The sequence below is a fragment of the Manihot esculenta genome, chromosome 7 (assembly GCF_001659605.2).
Source record: "Manihot esculenta cultivar AM560-2 chromosome 7, M.esculenta_v8, whole genome shotgun sequence".
NCBI classification, from domain to species: domain Eukaryota; kingdom Viridiplantae; phylum Streptophyta; class Magnoliopsida; order Malpighiales; family Euphorbiaceae; genus Manihot; species Manihot esculenta.
In genome coordinates this window covers 27,931,875-27,954,402 of record NC_035167.2, presented here as the reverse complement: position 1 = coordinate 27,954,402, position 22,528 = coordinate 27,931,875, and the positions used below count along the sequence as shown (strand labels likewise).

Genomic DNA, 22,528 nt, shown 5'->3' with positions numbered 1-22,528 from the left:
GCACAAACGCCTCCCAAACCTTTCAAACATGCATAAACCTATTCTACAACACTCCCAATCATACACAATCAAGCATACAAGTTCATAGGGGTCTCAAACTAGCCTAAACCCCAACTTCAACACATCAAACATACCCACATTGCTCATGAACACACATTAAACCCATAAACTCAAAACAACCTAAACATGCATTTCTACTCCATAAACTTGCATAAAACTTGTTTAAAACACATCAAAAGCTAGAGATCGACCCTTACCTCTTGAATATCGAAAGTAGAGGCGATCTAACTTGGAGTTGGGAGAGATTTAGCTCCTTGGGTCTCCAAGCTCAAAAACTTATTTTATACTCGAAAATCTTCAAAACAAAGTGAAAACTAGTGAAAATCGTGAAAGATTTGAAGGAAGAAACTCAAGATTGGTGAGGGGCGGCGGAGAGCTCACCTTGGCCGAAAATGGGGGAAAAGCTCGCCCGTTTTTGGCTAAAGGACCCCTTTATAGGTGGCTGGCCAGGCCACATTCGGGAGCCGAACGTGCCTCCGCATGCATGCCATGTTCGGCGGCCGAACATAAGATTCGGCCGCCGAACCTGGACTTCCCTCACTTATGCTTTCGAGGGCCTAATAGCGCTCCCGAAGGCATGCATGTTCGGCGGCCGAACCTGAGTTTTCCTCCAAGGCTATTTTCATGCAAAAACTCATTTCTTTCTTGATTAAAAACATAAAACACATTAAAACATTTTATAAAAACATGGTTTTTACCCTTCTAGAGGTCTTCGACACCCGAGATTCCACCGGACGGTAGGAATTCCGATACCGGAGTCTAGCCGGGTATTACATTCTCCCCCCTTAAGAACATTCGTCCTCGAATGTTCCTCAACTAGTACAAGCAAGGCATAACACACATCATACACATAAAACACACATAAAACCAACCTCAGAAAAGATAAGGGTACTGCTGGAGCATGGACTCCCGTGTCTCCCAAGTGCATTCTTCCAAATTGTGGTGGTTCCACAGGACTTTCACCATCGGGATTTCCTTGTTTCTCAGCTTCCTGATCTGGGTGTCTATGATCCGTACTGGCTGCTCAACATAAGTGAGATCTTCTTGGATCTCCACATCAGGCTCACTAAGAACCTTGCCCGGATCTGACACAAACTTTCTCAACATGGAAACATGAAAAACCGGATGGATTCTTTCCATTGAAGCAGGTAAATCCAGCTTGTACGACACATTCCCAATCTTTGGTTCGTTTAGCAAATGAACTAAGACGAATCGAGTTTTTGTCGAGTCTAATCTCGAACATTTCAATTTGTTTACAACTATTATAAGTTTTAGTGTAAAATTAATAAGTTTAAAACTAAATAATTTTAGTTAAATAAGTATACGTACAAGTGACTTCGTAAACCTACAAAACATGAACTCTTAAATATTAATGATTCAAATATTTACAAGCTGTAAGAGTATAATTAAATTGTACAGAGCTGAACTTTAAAGAACTCAAATTTGACTCATGAAAATTTATACTAAATTTTAAACTAAGTTCTCTTATGACATTGAGCCTGACTTGCTTAACAAGGCTATTCATGAGCCAATTTGCGTACTTGCTCATAAACTTAGAAACGAGCAAGCTCATGAGTTTTAATAAGGCGAATATTGCGGAGTTCAAACTCGGCTTGTTTACTAAACAAGCATAAAAACTAAGTTCAAGTTTGATTCGTTTAGAAGTCGAGCCGAGTTTGGTCGAGTTTTTATCGAGCTGAGCTTAGTTGAGTTTTTATCGAGCTGAGCTTAGTTGAGTTTTTATCGAGCCGAATCTTGAATAGTTTACGAATAGTTTGATTTATTTATACTCCTATGGATGCTCATTACCATAGATTGTCATAGTGCGTGTTATTTGATGATATCCTGCATAGAGATTTTTGATAGTTGCATTACATAAATATCCTTGTATGTCTGGGTCTGTTTTCAGCTGACAGTTGCGTGCATAAAGATGAATAGACCGGAAGTTGCTGCCAAAGCTGTTGAAGTTGCTGAAAGGCGCATATCAATGGACAAGTGGCCTGAATATTATGATACTAAAAGTGCAAGATTCATTGGAAAACAAGCACATCTATTCCAGACCTGGTCTATTGCTGGATACCTTGTGGCTAAACTCCTACTTTCAGACCCATCTGCAGCTAAGATGCTCATAACCGAAGAGGACCCAGAGCTTGTCAATGCCTTCTCTTTCATGATCAGTACTAACCCAAGAAGAAACCGAGGGAGAAAGAATTCGAAACAGACCTACATAGTATGAGTGTTTGAGCCATGCATGTAGAATTAAGGTAAATATTCTCATTATTAGTGATCAATTGATCCAGGTAATATACATATACATATACAGATTAATTTATAATTCATCCAATTCAGCAAGCGGATAAGCTGAAAATTTAAAACCGCGATACACATAGTCAAACACATATATATTCATTGTAACGTCGCAGCTATATGCAAAGATCATATACACTGATATTGGATACTGGGGGAGGCACTGGGAAACCTATTTGTTATAGGTGGACTATGGTGATTTTTCTTTGCTTCTACCTTCAATATTGGATAAATCTATGCAATTTTCTTTTGGTCAGAACTCAATATGAGAGAGATCAGATGTATTTTCTTTCTACACCTGCTCATATGGTTAGGGGCATGATGTAATGCAGGCTGTGCTAGTCTTTGTATCCTTGATGTACCATGTTAGTCCATCAATAAATCATTTGAATTCTATTTTTCTTCAAGGCCTTATACATTATTTAGCCTAAATATTCATTAATTGAGGTAATGAATTATGAGACTGATTAATTAAAATAAAAGAAATTAATTTAATTAATTATAATTAAGCAACTAATTTATTAATTAAATTAATAAAGATTAGTTTAATTAATTAAATTAAAGAATTAATGTGTGTATATGATATATGTAATATTCACTTTAGCTAAAAAGTTAGCACATGGATTGCTAGGGATTAGGGATTAGAAATCCTTAAATACTCCTTACCCATCCTACTATAAAAGGGGAGCTTTTAGGGGTTTGGGCGCATCCAAGACCCTTTCCTTCCCTTAGACCAAATTGAGAGCTATATAGACTTTGGAACATATTTAGGGGAACAATAATCATAAACCTCATATGATTAGGTTTAATAGATTCATATGCAATGAATGCCCATCTGATTTTATTGTAAGTGTTTAATTTAACTACTTTTCCTAAAAAAAAAAATTTATATTAAATGCTAGAAACAATATATAAGAAACATATGAATGGTCGAGTTTGTTCTATAAAATTCTGAACAAGAAGAATGCCTAACACGTTTTTTTTTCCGTACTCATTATTCCAAATTTAATTAAAAAAATATATTTTATTAAAAGAAAAAGAAAAATAATACATACAAATTAGAGGGATTGTAACCACAATATCCCCTCCTCTCAAAAAAAAAAAAATTACAACATCCGTTGGCCTGTGCCAATAACAGAAATGTGCCATAAATTTAAACAATCCCATAAAGCTGACATTTACATTATTTGTGCAAATACTTGCTTTTCCTATCAAATATACCAGGACCATAAGTGGATATAAAAATCTCAACAAGGAGGGGAAACTGTAAAAATATGAAAAGAGTGACAGGAATACTAGCCAATAAAACTAGTGGAATGATAAGGTTCAATTCTCCTTCCAACATAAGTATAAGTGTAGCACAAAAAGATACCATCATAGTTGCAATTGAGATAAAAAGTGTGGAAAGACCAATGATCAACTTAGTGGGTAAAGATTTGAGGAAATCATCTTCTGCATAACGAGATGTTAAGATTCCTAAAAACATTAACACTGATGTTGATGAAGAGAAGAGAGAAATTGCATCAGCTATTATGAAAACCATGAATGCTTTTTCATGTAAAAACATTGGATACCCAGTATCAATGTTACCACCAGGAACAGTGAATGCAGCAGTAAACATAATCGTAATAATAAGAGCACCAACAACTGTGCAAGATGTTGCAGTATCTTTCATCCATTTCTCTCCTTCTTCCATTAAAAATTTGTGGGTATCTGAAAACATTTGAGTAGGTTTGACCCCAAATTTGTTTACATATTCCTTATATGGTGGTTTTAGAATGCTTTCCACCTCCTGCAATGAAATCATTTAGTTTACTGTTATAAAGAAGTAAAGTTTACTTTGAAAATTCCCTTAGTTAATGTTATGTTATGTTATGTTTGGTATAACCTAATAAAATGGATGCTTAGTGATATTACTAACCTACAGCTCAAGCCTATTCTCTATTTTGGGTACATAATGAGCTGAATGTAAACAAGAACTTTAATTAATTGAAGTTAAGAAATATCACCTTATACCACTGCAGTTCTCTCTGCATCTGTAGAGCTGCACCGGAGATACGAGCAAGTCGATGAGGAGGGGCCAACATGGCTGCCAGATGCAGCATGTTGTTGTTATCCTTATCGCAGCCAACAAGCAAAACGTTCTTCCTTGTATCAAGCCCATATACAAGGCTGAATACTTTTTCTTGCCGAAACTTGACAGCAGTCAGAAGTATATTATTATCTGAAGCCAATTCTTTAACAGTCAATAGTGGTGGATGAGCTTTAATAATTTTTGTAACTATTTCAACAATCCCATTTTCAATAGCTATAAAGTATGCTTCATATATTCCATACTCCTCCACTTTTGTGTCATCTAAAGTTGATATTGCTCCATCACATATGCAATCAAGAAGTTGCAAAGCTTGAGTGTGTATCAACTTCAAATCATAGATCTGCTTTATTCCTTGATTAACAAGCATGTAAACAATTTCAAGGTGAGAATAAATAAGGACAAGATATGGAAAGATATGTTAAAAAATGGACAAAAGGGTACCTGACAATTCCAGGAATTTTGAACCCAGAGAACGCAATTGATTTGACACTGCAAATTTAACCAACTAAAGAATTAAACAACTCTTTGAAATCAGCCTAAGTATAGCCATGCCATTACTACAAAGTATGAGCGGTTAGTATCCTTTTGAAACCGAAATAATCCACCAAACTAAATTTGTTTTATATTATTTATACTTCGGTTTTAATTTTTAAAAAATTTTGTATTTCAATTCAGTGCAATTTGGTCAGAAAAAAATAGACAAAACTGAACCGAACCAATTAATTGAATTATAAAATACATGTAAAAAAATATTAAAAAATTCAACCGACCAAATCAAATTGGCCGAATACTTAACCCTACTATAAAGGCTATAATGCTATAGTAATCGGTAGAGTTAATGATAAATTAGAGTTACTGAAGAGAGAAAGAATGAAGCATACCTCTCATCAGAAAGTTTCCCTCTTCATTTGGACCATTTTGTGGAATGTATATTCGAACATCTTTTGAGGAAGCTCGTTGTTGCACATTGATACCTTCCATGAATAGTTAACTCATGAATATTTAGTTACATGCACTTATGTAACCAAGAAATTTATCAACAGTGCAAAAAGAATGGAAAGGAAAGGACACTAACATGAATAGATCCATCGTTGCCAAAATGATAGACGACTGCTTTCTGGGAATAAATGAGTTAGATTGGAGAATTCAATCAGAGGGTTGGTTCCAAGATGATTTCTTCTAATTGCCATAAATGGGCAATTTTGGACCAGATCCAAGGCAATATCTAGTATTGTTGCAACATACTAATGTAAAATGTCAAAAAGAAACACAATGAAATGGTATGCAAACACTACTAAGCAGTATTTTAGTAGTTGTCGTGGTATTTTAGCACTGACAACAGTTTAACAATATTTTAAAATTATTATAAATAAAATTTACTTTTTTATCATATATAATAATATATTTTAATAAAAAATCTATTTTATGTTTAATAAATTATAATTATAATTTATTTTTTATTCGTTATAAAAAAATAAATAAATTATTATTTTATACTCAGTATGCAAATGCAATTAAAGTATATAAGATAACAAATTGCCATCTTTGTCTTAGACCTACTTTTGTAGTAGTGAAATCGTGGAAAATGCTAGCTTTCTTACCAAAAAATTGATTGCCGATAGCTTCATGGAGAAGCAAAGATCCAAAAGCACCAGCATCTGGATGTAGAAAGTCTAATGGAGTGACAGAATATAGATAATAAGTCATATCTCTGTGGCCAGAGCTACATGCTACAATGACAGGGATATGGGTAGTTCCTGTGACACTGGCCAATTTCTTGTTCTTGTTTATCATGCATTCTACAAGTCTTAATATTCCAGAACCAGCAGCTATATTTAGGGCTGTCTCATTATTATCATTTAGTATTTCTAAGTCTTCTTCTTTCATTAACGCTACTAACTCTTCCACCAACTTCACATCCCCTTTAGAGGCTGCCAGATGAAGAGCTGTATTACCAAATCTTGTAAGTTTTTCTCTTACTGCCTCTGGGCATTCCTCAAGAAATTTTTTAACAGCTTTGCAATCACCATTCTCTATGGCTAGGCATAACGGTCGAAATTGAAGGTACACATTCTCCTTCTCTACCCCTGAGATCCCCCCCTCTGTCTCTGTCAATGTTAACAACATTCACACAGAAAAAGGAATGGATTACCAAGCATGAAAAATTACCAAAGAATGGTGTATATTGTAGTGACTCTTATTCTAGCATTTACTATAGAGTATTTTTCCCCCTTTTTTACAATGCACACAATTAAAAATAAGTTTTGTAATAAGATAAAAGGTGAATTCATCTCAAAATTGCTAAAAATTTACTATAAATTCATTTATAGATGATTTTCGTGATTATAAAGAGCAATATTTCTTTTTTTGATATGTTACATATAACAATGAACATAAATTGATGAAAAATGTTCAATGAACGTTATTTAATGCTAAGAATTAGTTAGAATTGATAAAGTCTGAGAGTTTTTTTTTCGAACTTCTTATACCTATATATTATACTTATATCAAATAAGAGAATAAAAAATAAAAACTTACCTAAACCCGGTCCACAATAGACTCAAAATACAAATGTGTAGGTGTCATAATTTCAAGTTGCTTCCTTTCTAGCTTCTTGTACTTGTATAAAATGAGAGGAAAAAAAACTTGCCTATACTTGGTCTATTATATACTCAAAACACAAACGTGTAGGTGTCATAATTTCAAGTTGCTTCCTTTCAAGCGTCTTATACTCATATAAAATGAGAGGAAAAAAAACTTACCTACACTTGGTCTACTATATACTCAAAACACAAATGTTTGGGTGTTATATAACTTTTATATGGAATGACTCACATATTTGTATCTTGGACTCATGATAGGTTGGATACAGGCAAGATGTTTTATATTTAGAAAATGTACACTTTAGTTACCTATATTTTCGCAATTTAAGGTCTAAAATAACTTTCGTTACATTTTAGGATTGGAACTTTCATATTGTTAGTAGTTTGAGGATCCAATGGCTAACGACGTTAAATAGAATGATGTGACATGACCACATCTGACGTGGCACGCTGACGTCATAGCCATGTCATCAACCTTTCCATTTATGACCTAAGTATAAAAATTTAAAAATACAAGTTTTTGAATTAAAAATAAAATAAAAGTTTCAACCCTTAATAGTAAAAGTGTGCAACTTTCAAAATGCATGAAAAAACATAAGAAAATAAGGAAGAGAGGGAGAGAGAGAAGAGAGAGTAGTGAGATAGAGAGGGACAAAAGGACAAAGGCAAAAGATTCTCTCTTACTTTCTTTCTTGTCTCTCTTTTCTCTGGTACCTTTCTATCTCACTTTACTTTTCTATCTAATTTTTTTCTCTCACTACTCTTACAGTATCTCTATTCAATTCTATTTCCTTAATATTTATCCATAAGAGTAAATGGAAAATTTTGATAAAAAAGAAAAATGAGATAGAGAGGTACAAGAGGAGAGAGGGAGAGACTTTCTCTCTTGCAATTTTCTCTTTCTCCCTCTCTATCTCACTATGTCTCTCTCTCTCTTCTCTCCATCTCTCCCTCTCTCCTTCTCTCACTATCTTCCCTATTTTCTTTTTTTTTTTCATACATTTTGAAAATTATATATTTTTACCATTAAAAGTTGGAATTTAGTTTTATTTGCAATGCAAGAAATTGTATTTTTAAACTTTTGCACTTAGGTCATAAAGGGAAAAGTTGATGACGTGGAGATGAAGTCGTCAGTATGCCACGTTAGCGTATCTAACATAGTTAGTCACTAAATCCTTAAATTGCTAACAATGTGAAAGTTTAGATCTTAAAATGCTACAAAAATTACTTTAGTCTCTAAAGTGTAAAAACGCAAAAATACAGGTAACTAAAGTGTACTTTTCCCTTTATGTTTTATGCTAAGTGTATAATATAAGGTGCATCTATTAACCTGATTGTAGCATGGGCCCTGGCTCCGGTATGCATTCCACCTTAATATCAGCCAAAGCATTCCAACAAAGACCAGCTGAATCTATCTCTTTGATCTTTAAAAATACATCAAAGGAGCATGAAACATGGATTGCATATAAAGCTGCAGCGTTCTTCTTTTGCCAGTCCTTAAATTCAGCTTGTTCTGGATTAGGAGTTTCTGCAGTTGCTTCAACAACGTCCCAGAGATCATGAGCCAATAGATAGTTCTTCATCCAAATTCTCCAGTTCTCATAATTATGGGTTGCTAAATTCTCAGGAACAATGCTAGTCCACATGTTTGCCAAGCTCAATCTGTCCATTGTATGAAATGGATTTGTTATTGGTAGGACAACTAACACTTTATTTGAGGGAGACAAAATAAAGCAAGGTTTTCTAACTTTGGTAATATTTTTCATAGTTTTTAAACTTTAATAATTTTTTATTCTTTGAGAGAAAAAAAACTTTTTAAGGTATTTGAAAGTTTTAAAGATAAAATCTTTTCAACTTACCAATTTTGTGAGTTGAAATCGAACATTTAAAAACGTTTAAAAACATCTTGACTCTTTCAAATACAAAACCTTAAAAAATCTTCCATTATTTAAGAAAAAAAAAACCTCCATCTAAACAAGAAAAAAGAAATAAAAGTTTACATACCCAAGCTGGTAAGAATGAACCAAATCCAAAGAAAGTAATAATAATAATAAAAGGAAGTAATGAATTTAGTATAATGAAATAACATAAAACATTTGTTCATGGAAACTTACAGATGGTAGCTTTGCTTCTGCTGAACTCCTTATGTTTTAGCTCAACGTGGAAGGCAGCAATATATGAACACCCAATAATTGAAAAAGCAAAGAGTCCATTCTTATCAAAGACAACTTTTAAATGAAAGAAATAAATAATTGTTCTAAGAAAGCAGAAAAAAGATAAAAGAAAAGACAAAAGTAAAATTTTTTGTGATGTATTATGCTTAGACAGTTGGCTTAGTGGAAAAGTAGAGTTCTTTTTGAAATCGTGAATCAGGGACAGTATAACCAAAAATACCATTTAAATTATTGTTGTCGACTTTTGTAATTTTATAAATTTTTCATAAGGAATTTATTTATTTTTCTCCTTTTTTCGTGGCCATTAAGGAATTTATTTATTTTTCTCCTTTTTTTTGTGGCCATTACGTTAAAGATTTTTCACAAAAGGCATTAAACTATATTTATTATAAAGCTAAATGCATAATTTATCACTCACATTTTTATAAAAAAATATTTTATCTCTAAATTTATTTTTATTATATTTATTTTTTTAATTTTTAAATTTTAAATAATTTAATCTCTATAAAATGACTATTTTTTAATTTTTAATTATTAAATAATTTAATTTTTATAATGTAGTAGCATGTAAATATTATATATTAGTTATAATAAATTTGAAATTTGATGAAATTTAGAGATGATGGCACATAGTTAAAGGGTTTGATTTACGGAAAATTAATAGATTTAATTGAGTTTTTAGAATTAATCGATGGGGCTAGTTTTTTTGGTTTTAGAGAGGTGGAAACGTTGAGAGACGTTGAGAGCTTCTAGACCTTGGATTTTTTATCCCTTCTTATTATGATTTGAAGCGTTTTGATGTATTGTTTAATCGGATACACCAGAGAAGTGTTATAATAGAAATGTAAGGCGGTTTATTTATGATTGGCAATCGACAAATAAATGCTGAACTATTTCATCCATACTCACTCATCACTCATGTTTTATATATTAGTCCTACTATAAATAAAATTATGATCAATCCACGTATCTTAAAGAAGTCACTTTGAGCATAAGTAAAGTTGGAGATATGGGATGATGCAGAACGCTTACATCATAGCAAGTCTGACATCATAGCAGGTACGTATTAGTTTGGATAATTCATTTATCTTGTACATGCATTACGATTTTTATTGAAAAATAAATAAAATAAAATTAAAATTAAAACTTTTCGCGTGAAGGTGAGGGATAAATTATAATTTTATTTTATTATAATGCAATTTAGATGTAATTAATCATAAAATTAAATAAATGATGTAGTATTGTAATGCTCATTGCCCCGTGGGATAATATCCCACATTTGCTAGTTAAGAAATTATGTGATAGTATATAATAACTAGCTTCAAATCATTAAATAATTTAAATTAATTATTTTGAGTTTAATGGAAATTAACTGCACGTTTAAATCAATTTTAGCTGAATGGTTATAAATATAATTATTATTATTATTATATTTTTTAAATTAATTGCAATACATATAATAATATTTTATTAATATTTAATTTATTAAATTTAATAATTAATTTTATTCAAGCGCATGTTAATAATAGAAATTTTCTTTTTCACTCTTTCCTTTTAAATAATTCTTTTTCTTTTTCTATTTGACATTTAATTTAAACAAAATTAAAATATATGTGGGATCAACACTCATTCACCCTTTTTACAAAATCTATTAAATTAAGTAAAGGATAATCAATTTTAATTAATGGATTCAACGTACGTCAACCTTTTCCTTTATGACCTAAGTGCAAAAGTTTAAAAGTATAAATCCTTAAATTGCAAATAAAATAAAGTTTCAATCCTTAATAGTAAAAGTGTGCAACTTTCAAAATGCATGAAAAAAATAAGAAAATAGAGAAGAGAATGAGAGAGAGACAAGTAAGAGTAGTGAAATACAGAGGGAGAAAAAGATAAAGGCAAAAGATTCTCTCTCGCTCTCTTTCTCTCTCTCCCTCTCTCTCTTTTCTCTTATATCTCTCTATCTCACTTTACTTCTCTTTTTAGTTATCTCTATTTTCCTAACATTTATCCATAGGAGTAAATAAGAAATTTTGACAAAAAAGCAAAGTGAGATATATAGAGAGGTACAAGAGGAGACTTTCTTGTAATTGTCTCTTTTTTCCTCTTTATCTCACTATGTCTATCTCTCTCCTCTCCCTCTCTCCGTCTCGTACTCTCTTCTATATATATTTTTTTCATACATTTTAAAAGTTATATACTTTTATTATTAAGGTTAAAACTTTATTTTATTTACAATTTAAGAATTTATACTTTTATACTTTTAAACTTTTACACTTACATCATAAAGGGACAAGTTGATGACGGGGAGATGATGTCAAAACACCACGTCAGCATATCTAACGTCGTTAGCCACTAGGTCCTCAAATTACTAACAGTGTCAAAGTTCAGATTCTGAAATGCAACGAAAGTTGCTCTAATCCCTAAGTTTGTAAGTTTTTTTCTTAGGTGTATTTTAAGGAATTTTTTAACAGCACTGCAATCACCATTCTCTATAACCAGGCATAACGGCTGAAATTTAAGGTACACATTCTCCTTCAGTGTCATAGTTGATATCATTCACAGAAAAAAGAATGGATTACAAAGTATGATAAAATAGATTTGAGTGTGTGAGAAAATTGTAATTTTTGTGCCACAAAAATTTGTTTCTATTTATTTTATCCAATAGATAATGATTTTTTAATCACTTATTTATTATTCTGATTATATATTATTATTTTCAAACTTTAATTAATTTATGAATATACTTGAATCCTTAAAATCTAAGTTTAGTTTCACTGCAACATTTACAGTGTAGTGACTCATTATTCTTGCATTTACTATCTATTAGTTACTATAGAGATTTTTTTTTTTTTTGAAAAAACTATAAACACAATAACAATAAGCTTCATAATAATATTAAAAATAGATTCATCTCAAAATTACTGAAAATTTACTATTGATTCACTTATCGATGATTTTCATGATTTTAAAAGAAAATATGAGACTCAATTTGTTTCTGAAAAATAACTTACGTCGTTTTTTTAAAAAATATTTTTCAACAAAATAACTTATTTTTTATTGTTTAAGCTTCATTCAAAATTATCTGTACAATATTTTTCGTAAAACAATGAGAACCTAAGTCTTTTTTTTATATATATTACATATAATATTATAATAATGAACTTAGCTACAAGAAAAACTTAATGAGATCATGTCCATATAAACTCGAAATGTAATAAATTATCTCATGCGATCTTTTATGCTTTATATTAAGTGTATGAGATAAGTTGCAGCTAATAACCTCATTGCAGTTTAGGCTCGCGTATGCATTCCAACTTGATATCAGCCAAAGCATTCCAACAAAGACCAGCTGAATCTATCTCTTTAATCTTTACAAATACATCAAGGGAGCATGAAATATGGATTGCATATAAAGCTGCAGCATTCTTCTTTTGCCATTCCTTAAATTCAGCCTGTTCTGGAAGAGGAGATTCCGTAGTTGCTTCAACAATGTCCCAGAGATCATGAGCTAACAGATAGTTCTTCATCCAAATTCTCCAGTTTTCATAATTATGTGTTGTTAAATTCTGAGGAACAATGCTAGTCCACATGTTTGCCAAGCTCAATCTGTCCATTATATGAAATGGATGTGTTATTAGTAGGGTAACTAACAATCTGTTTGGTGGAGTTAAAATAAAGTAAGGTTTTTTAAATTATAGTTTATAAGATAAATTTTCCATTGCTTTTAAACCTTAATAATTTCCTATTATTTGGGTTGAAATAAATTTTTTTAAAAATATTTAAATAAAGGTTCTAAAAAAATATCTTTTCAACTCACTAATTTTATAGAAATTGAATGGATGAATGAAAAGCCAAAAATAAGCCGACGAAATGAGTATATACATGAGGGAGAGAAAACCACTTTGAGGCCATGGAGGTGTCCAAACCCAAAAGAAACCCAAAAACCCAAGATTGAAGGTTTCTTGCATGGATATTCGGCCCAAGGGCCATGTAATTAATAGGATATTTTAGTTCTTTTAAGTTTTCGTTTTATTTTCAACTTCTCTGAGGGTTTGTTATTCTTTTGTCCTCCTTTTTTTTAAGTTGTAGAAAGGATTGTAAAGTTAATTCTTTTCTCCTTTTTTCCTTTCTTTGGATGTTTAATTACTTTCCTTGCAAAATATTCTTTGAGTGTTTAGTTACTTTCCTTACAAAACGAGTATAAAAAGAATTTAATAATCTAATTAGGTTCACTTGGTAACTGAAAAGAATTTTATGATAGTCTTTGGAACATATTTAGGGGAACAATAATCATCAAACCTAACTTTCAGTAGAAACCTCATATGATTAGGTTTAATAGATTCATATGCAATGAATGCCTATCTGATTTTATTGTGAGTGTTTAAACTATTTTTGTTTGAAAAAAAAATTCATATTAAATACTAAAAACAATGTATAAGAAATATGTGTAGTGTCGGACTTGTTCTATAAATTCTGGATGAGAAGGGTGTCTAACACCTTTTTTCTCTTGTACTCACTATCCCAAACCTAATAAAAAAAATGTTATTATCATTATTTTTATGATATTTTTTATCATAATAATATTTCAAGCTCTATAATAATAATAATAATTATTATTATTATAGAGTCAATACATTACTGTTATAATATATCTAATTAAAAAATTTAGAATCCACTTATATATCTAATTAAGTTTTTAATTAGAAGTATGTTCAAGAGAATTGTAAATAAATACCTGTAAGAAAGATGGGTGAAATCAACACCCTACTAGCAGCTTAGGTAGTTTAGCATGTGTTTTGGGACCAGTCGTGGGTGAAAATTCCTAAGGAACAAGGAAGAAACTGTGCCATCTTAGAATCTTTTGTCCTGTATGGTTGTTCCTGCCTAATATATTCAACTAGATGCTTAGGATATTCAACTAGATGTTTAGGGGTGAATGAACCGAGCCGAGTTTCGAAGAGTTTAAGTTTTGATTTATTAAAAGTTTTCAAGTTTGAGCCAAACTTGAGTTTTACTTGTGTCAAACTCAAGTCGAATATCAATAAACTCGTTCGTTTAGCAAATGAGCTTAGACGAATCGAGTTTTTGTCAAGTCTAATATCAGATATTTTAATTTGTTTACAATTATTATAAATTTTAGCGTAAAATTAATAAGTTTAAAACTAAATAATTTTAGTTAAATAAGTGTACATATAAGTTATTTCGTAAACTTATAAAACATAACTCTTAAATATTAATGATTCAAATATTTACAAGCTATAAGAGTATAATTAAATTGTATAGAGTTGAATTTTAGAAAACTCAGATTTGACTCGTGAAAATTTATACTAAATTTTAAATTAAGTTCTCTTATGACATTGAACTCGGCTTGCTTAACAATACTGTTCATGAGCCAATTTGTTTATCTACTCATAAACTTAGAAACGAGCAAGCTCACGAGTTTTAATAAAGCGAATACTGTGGAGTTCAAATTCGACTCATTTACTAAACAAGTATAAAATTAAGTTCAAACTTGACAGGTTTAGAAGTTGAGCCGAGTTTGATCGAGTTTTTATCTAGTTGAGTTTTTATCAAACCAAATTTTGAATAGTTCACAAATAGTTTGATTTATTTACACTCCCATGGATGCTCATTACCATCGATTGTCACATTGCATGTTATTTGATGACATCCTGCATAGAGATTTTTGATAGTTGTATTACATAAATATGCTTGTATGTCTGGGTCTGTTTTCAGCTGACAGTTGCGTGCATAAAGATGAATAGACCGGAAGTTGCTGCCAAAGCTGTTGAAGTTGCTGAAAGGCGCATATCAATGGACAAGTGGCCTGAATATTATGATACTAAAAGAGCAAGATCCATTGGAAAACAAGCACATCAGTTCCAGACCTGGTCTATTGCTGGATACCTTGTGGCTAAACTCCTAATTTCAGACCCATCTGCAGCTAAGATGATCATAACCGAAGAGGACCCAGAGCTTGTCAATGCCTTCTCTTTCATGATCAGTACCAACCCAAGAAGAAACCGAGGGAGAAAGAATTCAAAACAGACCTACATAGTGTGAGTGTTTGAGCCATGCATGTAGAATTAAGGTAAATATTCTCATTATTAGTGATCTATTGATCCAGGTAATATACATATACATATACATATACATATTAATTTATATTTCATCCAATTCAGCAAGCGGATAAGCTGAAAATTTAAAACCGCGATACACATAGTCACAGCACATGGATTGCTAGGGTTAGGGATTAGAAATCCTTAACTACTCCTTATCCATCCTACTATAAAAGGGAGGCTTTTAGGGGTTTGGGCGCATCCAAGACCCTTTCCTTCCCTTAGACCAAATTGAGAGCTAGAACATATTCAGTGGAACAATAATCATCAAACCTAACTTTCGGTAGAAACCTCATATGATTAGGTTTAATAGATTCATATGCAATGAATGCCTATCTGACTTTATTTGTTTGAAAAAAAAATCATACTAAATATTAAAGACATAATATAAGAAACATGTGTAGGTCGAGTTTGTTCTTTAAATTCTAAACGATAAAAGTGTTCAGCACCCTCTTTTCATTTTTTTTACCTTTTTTCTCTCATATTTACTATTTTAAATCTAATTAAAAAAATAAGAAATCATGAAAGATAATAGACTCTTTCTAAGGGAAGTATCAATATTTTTTACTATATATATTTTTTTTAAGATTTCACCTGAATGGCAGACTTCTACTAAATCCGCCAATTTTCACTCCTACTAAATCAGCTGGAGTCTCGCAACTCTCCTCCCACATTACTTTTTTCTTTTCTATATATTTATTCTTTATTTAAAAAACATTCTAAATAGATATTCAAAACTTATTATAAGTATTTAGCGTTATTATCATTATTTTTATGATATTTTTATCATAATAATATCTCAAGCTCTATAATAATAATTACATTACTATTATAATATATCTAATTAAAAAATTTAGGATCCACTTATATATCTAATTATTAAGTAAGGTATTTTATTAAAAGAAAAAATAAAATAATACATACAAATTTCAAAAGAGATTAGAGGGATTGTAACCACAATATCCCCGCATCTCAAAAAAAAAAAAAAATACAACATCCATTGGCCTGTGCCAATAACAGAAATGTGCCATAAATTTAAACAATCTCTTAAAGCTGACATTTACATTATTTGTGCAAATACTTGCTTTTCCTATCAAATATACCAGGACCATAAGTGGATATAAAAATCTCAACAAGGAGGGGAAACTGTAAAAATATGAAAAGAGTGACAGGAATACTAGCCAATAAAACTAGTGGAATGATAAGGTTCAATTCTCCTTCCAACATAAGTATAAGTGTAGCACAAAAAGATACCATCATAGTTGCAATTGAGATAAAAAGTGTGGAAAGACCAATGATCAACTTAGTGGGTAAAGATTTGAGGAAATCATCTGCTGCATAACGAGATGTTAAGATTCCTAAAAACATTAACACTGATGTTGATGAAGAGAAGAGAGAAATTGCATCAGCTATTATGAAAACCATGAATGCTTTTTCATGTAAAAACATTGGATATCCAGTATCTTGAATGTTACCACCAGGAACAGTGAATGCTGCAGTAAACATAATCGTAATAATAAGAGCACCAACAACTGTGCAAGATGTTGCAGTATCTTTCATCCATTTCTCTCCTTCTTCCATTAAAAATTTGTGGGTATCTGAAAACATTTGAGTAGGTTTGACCCCACATTTGTTAACATCTTCCTTATATGAAGGTTTTACAATGCTTTCCACCTCCTGCAATGAAATCATTTAGTTTACTGTTATAAACAAGTAAAGTTTACTTTGAAAATTCCCTTAGTTAATGTTATGTTATGTTATGTTTGGTAAAACCTAATACAATGGATGCTTCAGTAAATCTATATTTAACACCCAATAATTTCTCAATTTGTCATGGTTTATTAGTGATATTACTAACCTACAGCTGAAGCCTATTCTCTATTTTGGGTACATAATGGGCTGAATGTAAACAAGAACTTTAATTAATTGAAGTTAAGAAATATCACCTTATACCACTGCAGCTCTCTCTGCATCTGTAGAGCTGCACCGGAGATACGAGCAAGTCGATGAGGAGGGGCCAACTTGGCTGCCAGATGCAGCAGGTTGTTGTCATTCTTATCGCAGCCAACAAGCAAAATGTTCTTCCTTGAATCAAGCCCGTACACAAGGCTGAATACTTTTTCTTGCCGAAACTTGACAGCAGTCAGAAGTGTATTATTATCTGAAGCTTGAACAATCAATAGTGGTGGATGAGCTTTAATAATCTCCACAACTATTTCAATTATCCCATTTCTGATAGCTGTAAAGTATGCTTCATATATTCCATATTCCTCTACCTTTTCGTCATCTAAAGTTGATATTGCTCCATTACATATGCAATTAAGAAGTTGCAGAGCTTGGGTGTGTATCAACTTCAAATCATAGATCTGCTGTACTCCTTGATTAACAAGCATGTAAACAATTTCAAGGTGAGAATAAATAAGGACAATATATGGAAAGAAATGTTAAACAATGGACAAAAGGATACCTGATAATTCCAGGAATTTTGAACCCAGAGAACGCAATTGATTTAACACTGCAAATTTAACCAACGCAAGAATTAAACGACTCTTTGAAATCAGCCTAAGTATAGCCATGCCATTACTACAAATTATGAGCTTCAAACCGAAATAATCCACTGAACTAAATTCGTCTTATATTATTTGCACTTCGATTTTATTTTTTAAAAAATTTCGTATTTCGATTCAGGACAGTTTGATCAGAAAAAATTAGACAAATCCAAACTGAACCAATTAATTATCTATATTATATCATTTTGAAAATATAGAGAAGATAAATTCTAACTAAAGTTAAAATACTTTAATTGAATCATAAAATACTTAAATAAAGTGTAAAAAAATATTAAAAAATCTAACCGACCGTATCAAACTGGCCGAATGCTTAACGTACTATAAAGGCTATAATGCTATAGCAATTAGTAGAGTTAATGATACATTACAGTTACTGAAGAGAGAAAGGTACAGAAAGAATGAAGCATACCTCTCATCAGAAAGTTTCCCTCTTCGTTTGGATCATATTGTGGAATGTATATTCGAACATCTTTTGAGGAAGCTCGTTGTTGCACATTGACACCTTCCATGAATAGTTAACTTACGAATATTTAGTTACATGCACATATGTAACCAAGAAATTCATCAACAGTGCAAAAAGAATGGAAAGGAAAGGACACTAACATGAATAGATCCATCGTTGCCAAAATGATAGACGACTGCTTTCTGGGAATAAATGGGTTAGCTTGGAGAATTCAATCAGAGGGGTGATTCCACGATGATTTCTTCTAATTGCCATAAATGGGCAATTTTGGACCAGATCCAAGGCAATGTCTAGTATTGTTGCAACATACTAATTTAAAATGTCAAAAAGAAACACAATGAAATGCAAACACTACTAAGCGTTAGCAGCGACAACAGTTTAAAATTATTAAAATTCACATTTTTACTATATATAATAATATATTTTAATAAAAAGTATATTTTATATTTAATAAAATTATAATTAAAGTTGTGTTTTTTATTCATTGAAAAAAATAAATAAACCGCTGTTTTATATTCAGTATCAAAGGCAAATACAGTAGCTTTTAAAGAATTGTTATTGATTTATGACTATAATCAAAGTATATAAGACAATAAATTGCCATCGTTGTCTTAGACCTATTTTTGTAGTAGTGAAATGCTGCTAGCTTTCTTACCAAAAAATTGATTGCCGATAGCTTCAAGGAGAAGCAAAGATCCAAAAGCACCAACTTCTGAACGTAGAAAGTCGAATGGAGTGACAGAATATAAATAATAAGTCATATCCCTTTGGCCAGTTCTACATGCTACAATGACAGGGATATGGGTAGTTCCTGTGACACAGGCCAACTTTTTGTTCTTGTTTATCATGCATTCTGCAAGTCTTAATATTCCAGAACCAGCAGCTATATTTAGGGCTGTGTCATTATTCTTATCTAGTATTTCTAAGTCTTCTTCTTTCATTAACGCTACTAACTCTTCCACCAACTTCACATTCCCGTTAGTGGCTGCCAGATGAAGAGCTGTATCACCAAATATTGTAAGTTTTTCTCTTACTGCCTCTGGGCATTCCTCAAGAAATTCTTTAACAGCTTTGCAATCACCATTCTCTATGGCTAGGCATAACGGTCGAAATTGAAGGTACACATTCTCCTTCTCTTCCCCTGAGATCCCCCCCTCTGTCCCTGTCAATGTTAACAACATTCATACAGAAAAAGGAACGGATTGCCAAGCATGAAAAATTACCAAAGAATGGTGTATATTGTAGTGACTCTTATTCTAGCATTTACTATAGAGTATTTTTTTTTTTCACCTTTTTTACAATGAACACAATTAAAAATAAGTTTTGTAATAAGATAAAAAGGTGAATTCATCTCAGAATCGCTAAAAATTTACTATAGATTCATCTATAAATGATTTTCGTGATTATAAAGAGCAATACTTCTTTTTTTGATATGTTACATATGACAATGAACATAAATTGATGAAAAGTGTTCGATGAATGTTATTTAATGCTAAGAATTTGTTAGAATTGATCAAGTCACACTAAGAGTTTTTTTTCAAACTTTTTATACCTATATATTATACTTATATCAAACAAGAGAATAAAAAATAAAAATCTACCTAAACCCAGTCCACACAAAAACCTACTTAAACCCAGTCCACAATAAACTCAAAATACAAATGTGTAGGTGTCATAATTTCAAGTTGCTTCCTTTCGAGCTTCTTATAAATGAGAGGAAAAAAAACTTACTTACACCTGGTCTACTATATACTCAAAACACAAATATGTGGGTGCCATATAACTTTTATATGGAATGACTCACATATTTGTATCTTAGACCCATGATAGGTTGAATACAGGCAAAATGTTTTATATTTAGAAAATGTACACTTTAGTTATCTGTATTTTTGCACTTTAAGAACTAAAATAACTTTTATTGTATTTTAGGATTGGAACTTTCATATCGTTAGTAATTTGAGGATCCAGTGACCAACGATATTAGAATGACGTGACATGACCACATTTGATGTGGCACACTCATAGCCATGTCATCAACTTTTCCCTTTATGATTTAAGCGTAAAAATTTAAAAGTACAAGTTTTTTAATTGAAAATAAAATAAAAGTTTCAACTCTTAATAATTAAAGTGTGCAACTTTCAAAATGTATGAAAAAAAAATTAGAGAAGAGAGGGAGAGAGAAAGAGGAGAGAGAGTAGTGAGATAGAGAGGGACAAAGGAACAAAGGGAAAAGATTCTCTCTCTCACTTTCTCTCTCTTCTCTTGTATTTCTCTATCTCACTTTACTTCTCTGTTTAATTTTTTTTCTCTCACTCCTCTTACACTATCTTTATTCAATTCTATTTTCCTAATATTTCTCATTACTCTTACAATATCTCTATTCAATTCTATTTTTCTAATATTTATCATTAGGAGTAAATGAGAAATTTTGACAAAAAAGCAAAGTGAGATTGAGAGATACAAAAGGAGAGAGGAAGAGACTTTCTCTCTTGCAATTTTCTCTTTTTCCTTCTCTATCTCACTATGTCTCTCTCTTCTCTCCCTCTCTTCCTATTTTCTTTTATTTTTTCATACATTTTGAAAATTACGTATTTTTATCGATAAGGGTTGGAGCTTAGTTTTATATGCAATTCAAGAAACTGTACTTTTAAAGTTTTATATTTAGGTCATAAAAAAAAAAGTTGATGACATGGAGATGTTAGCGTATCTAACATCATTAACTGCTAAATTCTCAAATTGCTAACAGTGTAAAAGTTTAGATCCTAAAATGCTATGAAAATTACTTTAGTCCCTAAAGTGCAAAAACACAAAAATACATGTAACTAAAGTGTACTTTTCCCTTTATGTTTTATGGTAAGTGTATATAAGGTGCATCTATTAACCTGATTGTAGCATGGGCCTTGGCTCCTGCATGCATTCCACCTTAATATCAGCCAAAGCATTCCAACAAAGACCAGCTGAATCTATCTCTTTGATCTTTAAAAATACATCAAGGGAGCATGAAACATGGATTGCATGTAAAGCTGCAGCGTTCTTCTTTTGCCAGTCCTTAAATTCAGCTTGTTCTGGATTAGGAGTTTCTGCAGTTGCTTCAACAACGTCCCAGAGATCATGAGCCAATAGATAGTTCTTCATCCAAATTCTCCAGTTCTCATGATTATGCGTTTCTAAATGCTCTGGAACAATGTTATTCCACATGTTTGCCGAGCTCAATCTGTCCATTGTATGAAATGGATGTGTTATTGGTAGGACAACTAACAACTGTTTGGGAAGAGGCAGAGGTAGGTTTTCTAAAGTTTATTTTATAAAATAAGATTTTTCATGTATTCATAGATTTAACCTGATGGTAAGTGTATATGAATAAATTAAGTCTCAGATTCTACTCTCCCAAAAAAAGATAAAATCTTTTCGACTTACCAATTTCATGAGTTGTACTTAAATGTTTAAAAACCTTTAAAAACATCTCAACTCTTTCAAATACAAAACCTTAAAAAATCTTCCATTATTTAAGAAAAAAACCTCCATCTAAACAAGGAAGAAGAAATAAAAGTTTACATACCCAAGCTGGTAAGAATTAACCAAAGTCAAAGAAAGTAATAATAATAACATAAAACATTTGTTCATGGAAACTTACAGATGGTAGCTTTGCTTCTGCTGAACTCCTTATGTTTTAGCTCAACGTGGAAGGCAGCAATATATGAACACCATTTCATTCCAATAATTGAAAAAGCAAAGAGTCCATTCTTATCAAAGACAACTTTTAAATGAAAGAAAAAATAATTGTTCTTTTCGATAAAAAAATAAATAATTGTTCTAAGAAAGCAGAAAAAAGATTAAAAAAAAAGAGACAAAAGTAAAAGTTTATTTGATGTATTATGCTTAGACAGTTGGCTTAGTGGAAAAGTAGAGTTCTTTTGGAAATCGTGAATCAGGGACAGTATAACCAAAAATACTATTTAAATTATTGTCGTCGACTTTTGTAATTTTATAAATTTTTCATAAGGAATTTATTTATTTTTCTCCTTTTTTTCGTGGCCATTACATTAAAGATTTTTCACAAAAGGCATTAAACTATATTTATTATAAAGCTAAATGCAAAATTTATCACTCACATTTTTATAAAAAATTATTTTATCT

At 31.3% G+C, this 22,528-nt stretch overlaps 1 protein-coding gene across 3 annotated transcripts; it reads right to left on the bottom strand.

Annotated features, from left to right (window-relative positions):
- Positions 1-3,371: 3,371 nt before the first annotated feature.
- On the bottom strand, positions 3,372-22,181 carry LOC110619235. Of its 3 annotated transcripts, none has more exons than XM_043958445.1 (8): positions 22,026-22,180; positions 21,274-21,605; positions 19,047-19,553; positions 18,532-18,681; positions 18,338-18,430; positions 17,826-17,873; positions 4,377-4,813; positions 3,372-4,159 (listed from the first exon to the last, which is right to left on the bottom strand). In XM_043958445.1, exons 2-8 carry the CDS (start codon positions 21,587-21,589, stop codon positions 3,551-3,553), a joined length of 2,160 nt encoding a protein of 719 aa, XP_043814380.1. In that variant the 5' UTR covers positions 21,590-21,605; positions 22,026-22,180; the 3' UTR covers positions 3,372-3,550. The 3 variants fall into 3 exon arrangements, with proteins under 3 accessions (XP_043814380.1, XP_043814379.1, XP_021618224.1); XM_043958444.1 differs by lacking the exons at positions 17,826-17,873; positions 18,338-18,430; positions 18,532-18,681; positions 19,047-19,553; positions 21,274-21,605 and adding exons at positions 4,904-4,951; positions 5,344-5,436; positions 5,538-5,687; positions 6,064-6,570; positions 8,396-8,727 and having other exon boundaries at positions 22,026-22,155; XM_021762532.2 differs by lacking the exons at positions 3,372-4,159; positions 4,377-4,813 and adding exons at positions 16,232-17,035; positions 17,305-17,735 and having other exon boundaries at positions 22,026-22,181.
- Positions 22,182-22,528: the final 347 nt, after the last annotated feature.

Excerpts from the sequence above, each read along its gene's own strand:
- LOC110619235 (XM_043958445.1), bottom strand. The coding sequence starts at position 21,589 with ATGTGGAATAACATTGTTCCAGAGCATTTAGAAACGCATAATCATGAG. Across the intron at positions 4,814-17,825 it reads AAAATTCCTGGAATTATCAG|GAATAAAGCAGATCTATGAT; the intron begins GTATCCTTTTGT and ends TTGTTAATCAAG. Across the intron at positions 4,160-4,376 it reads GAGAACTGCAGTGGTATAAG|GAGGTGGAAAGCATTCTAAA; the intron begins GTGATATTTCTT and ends ATTTCATTGCAG.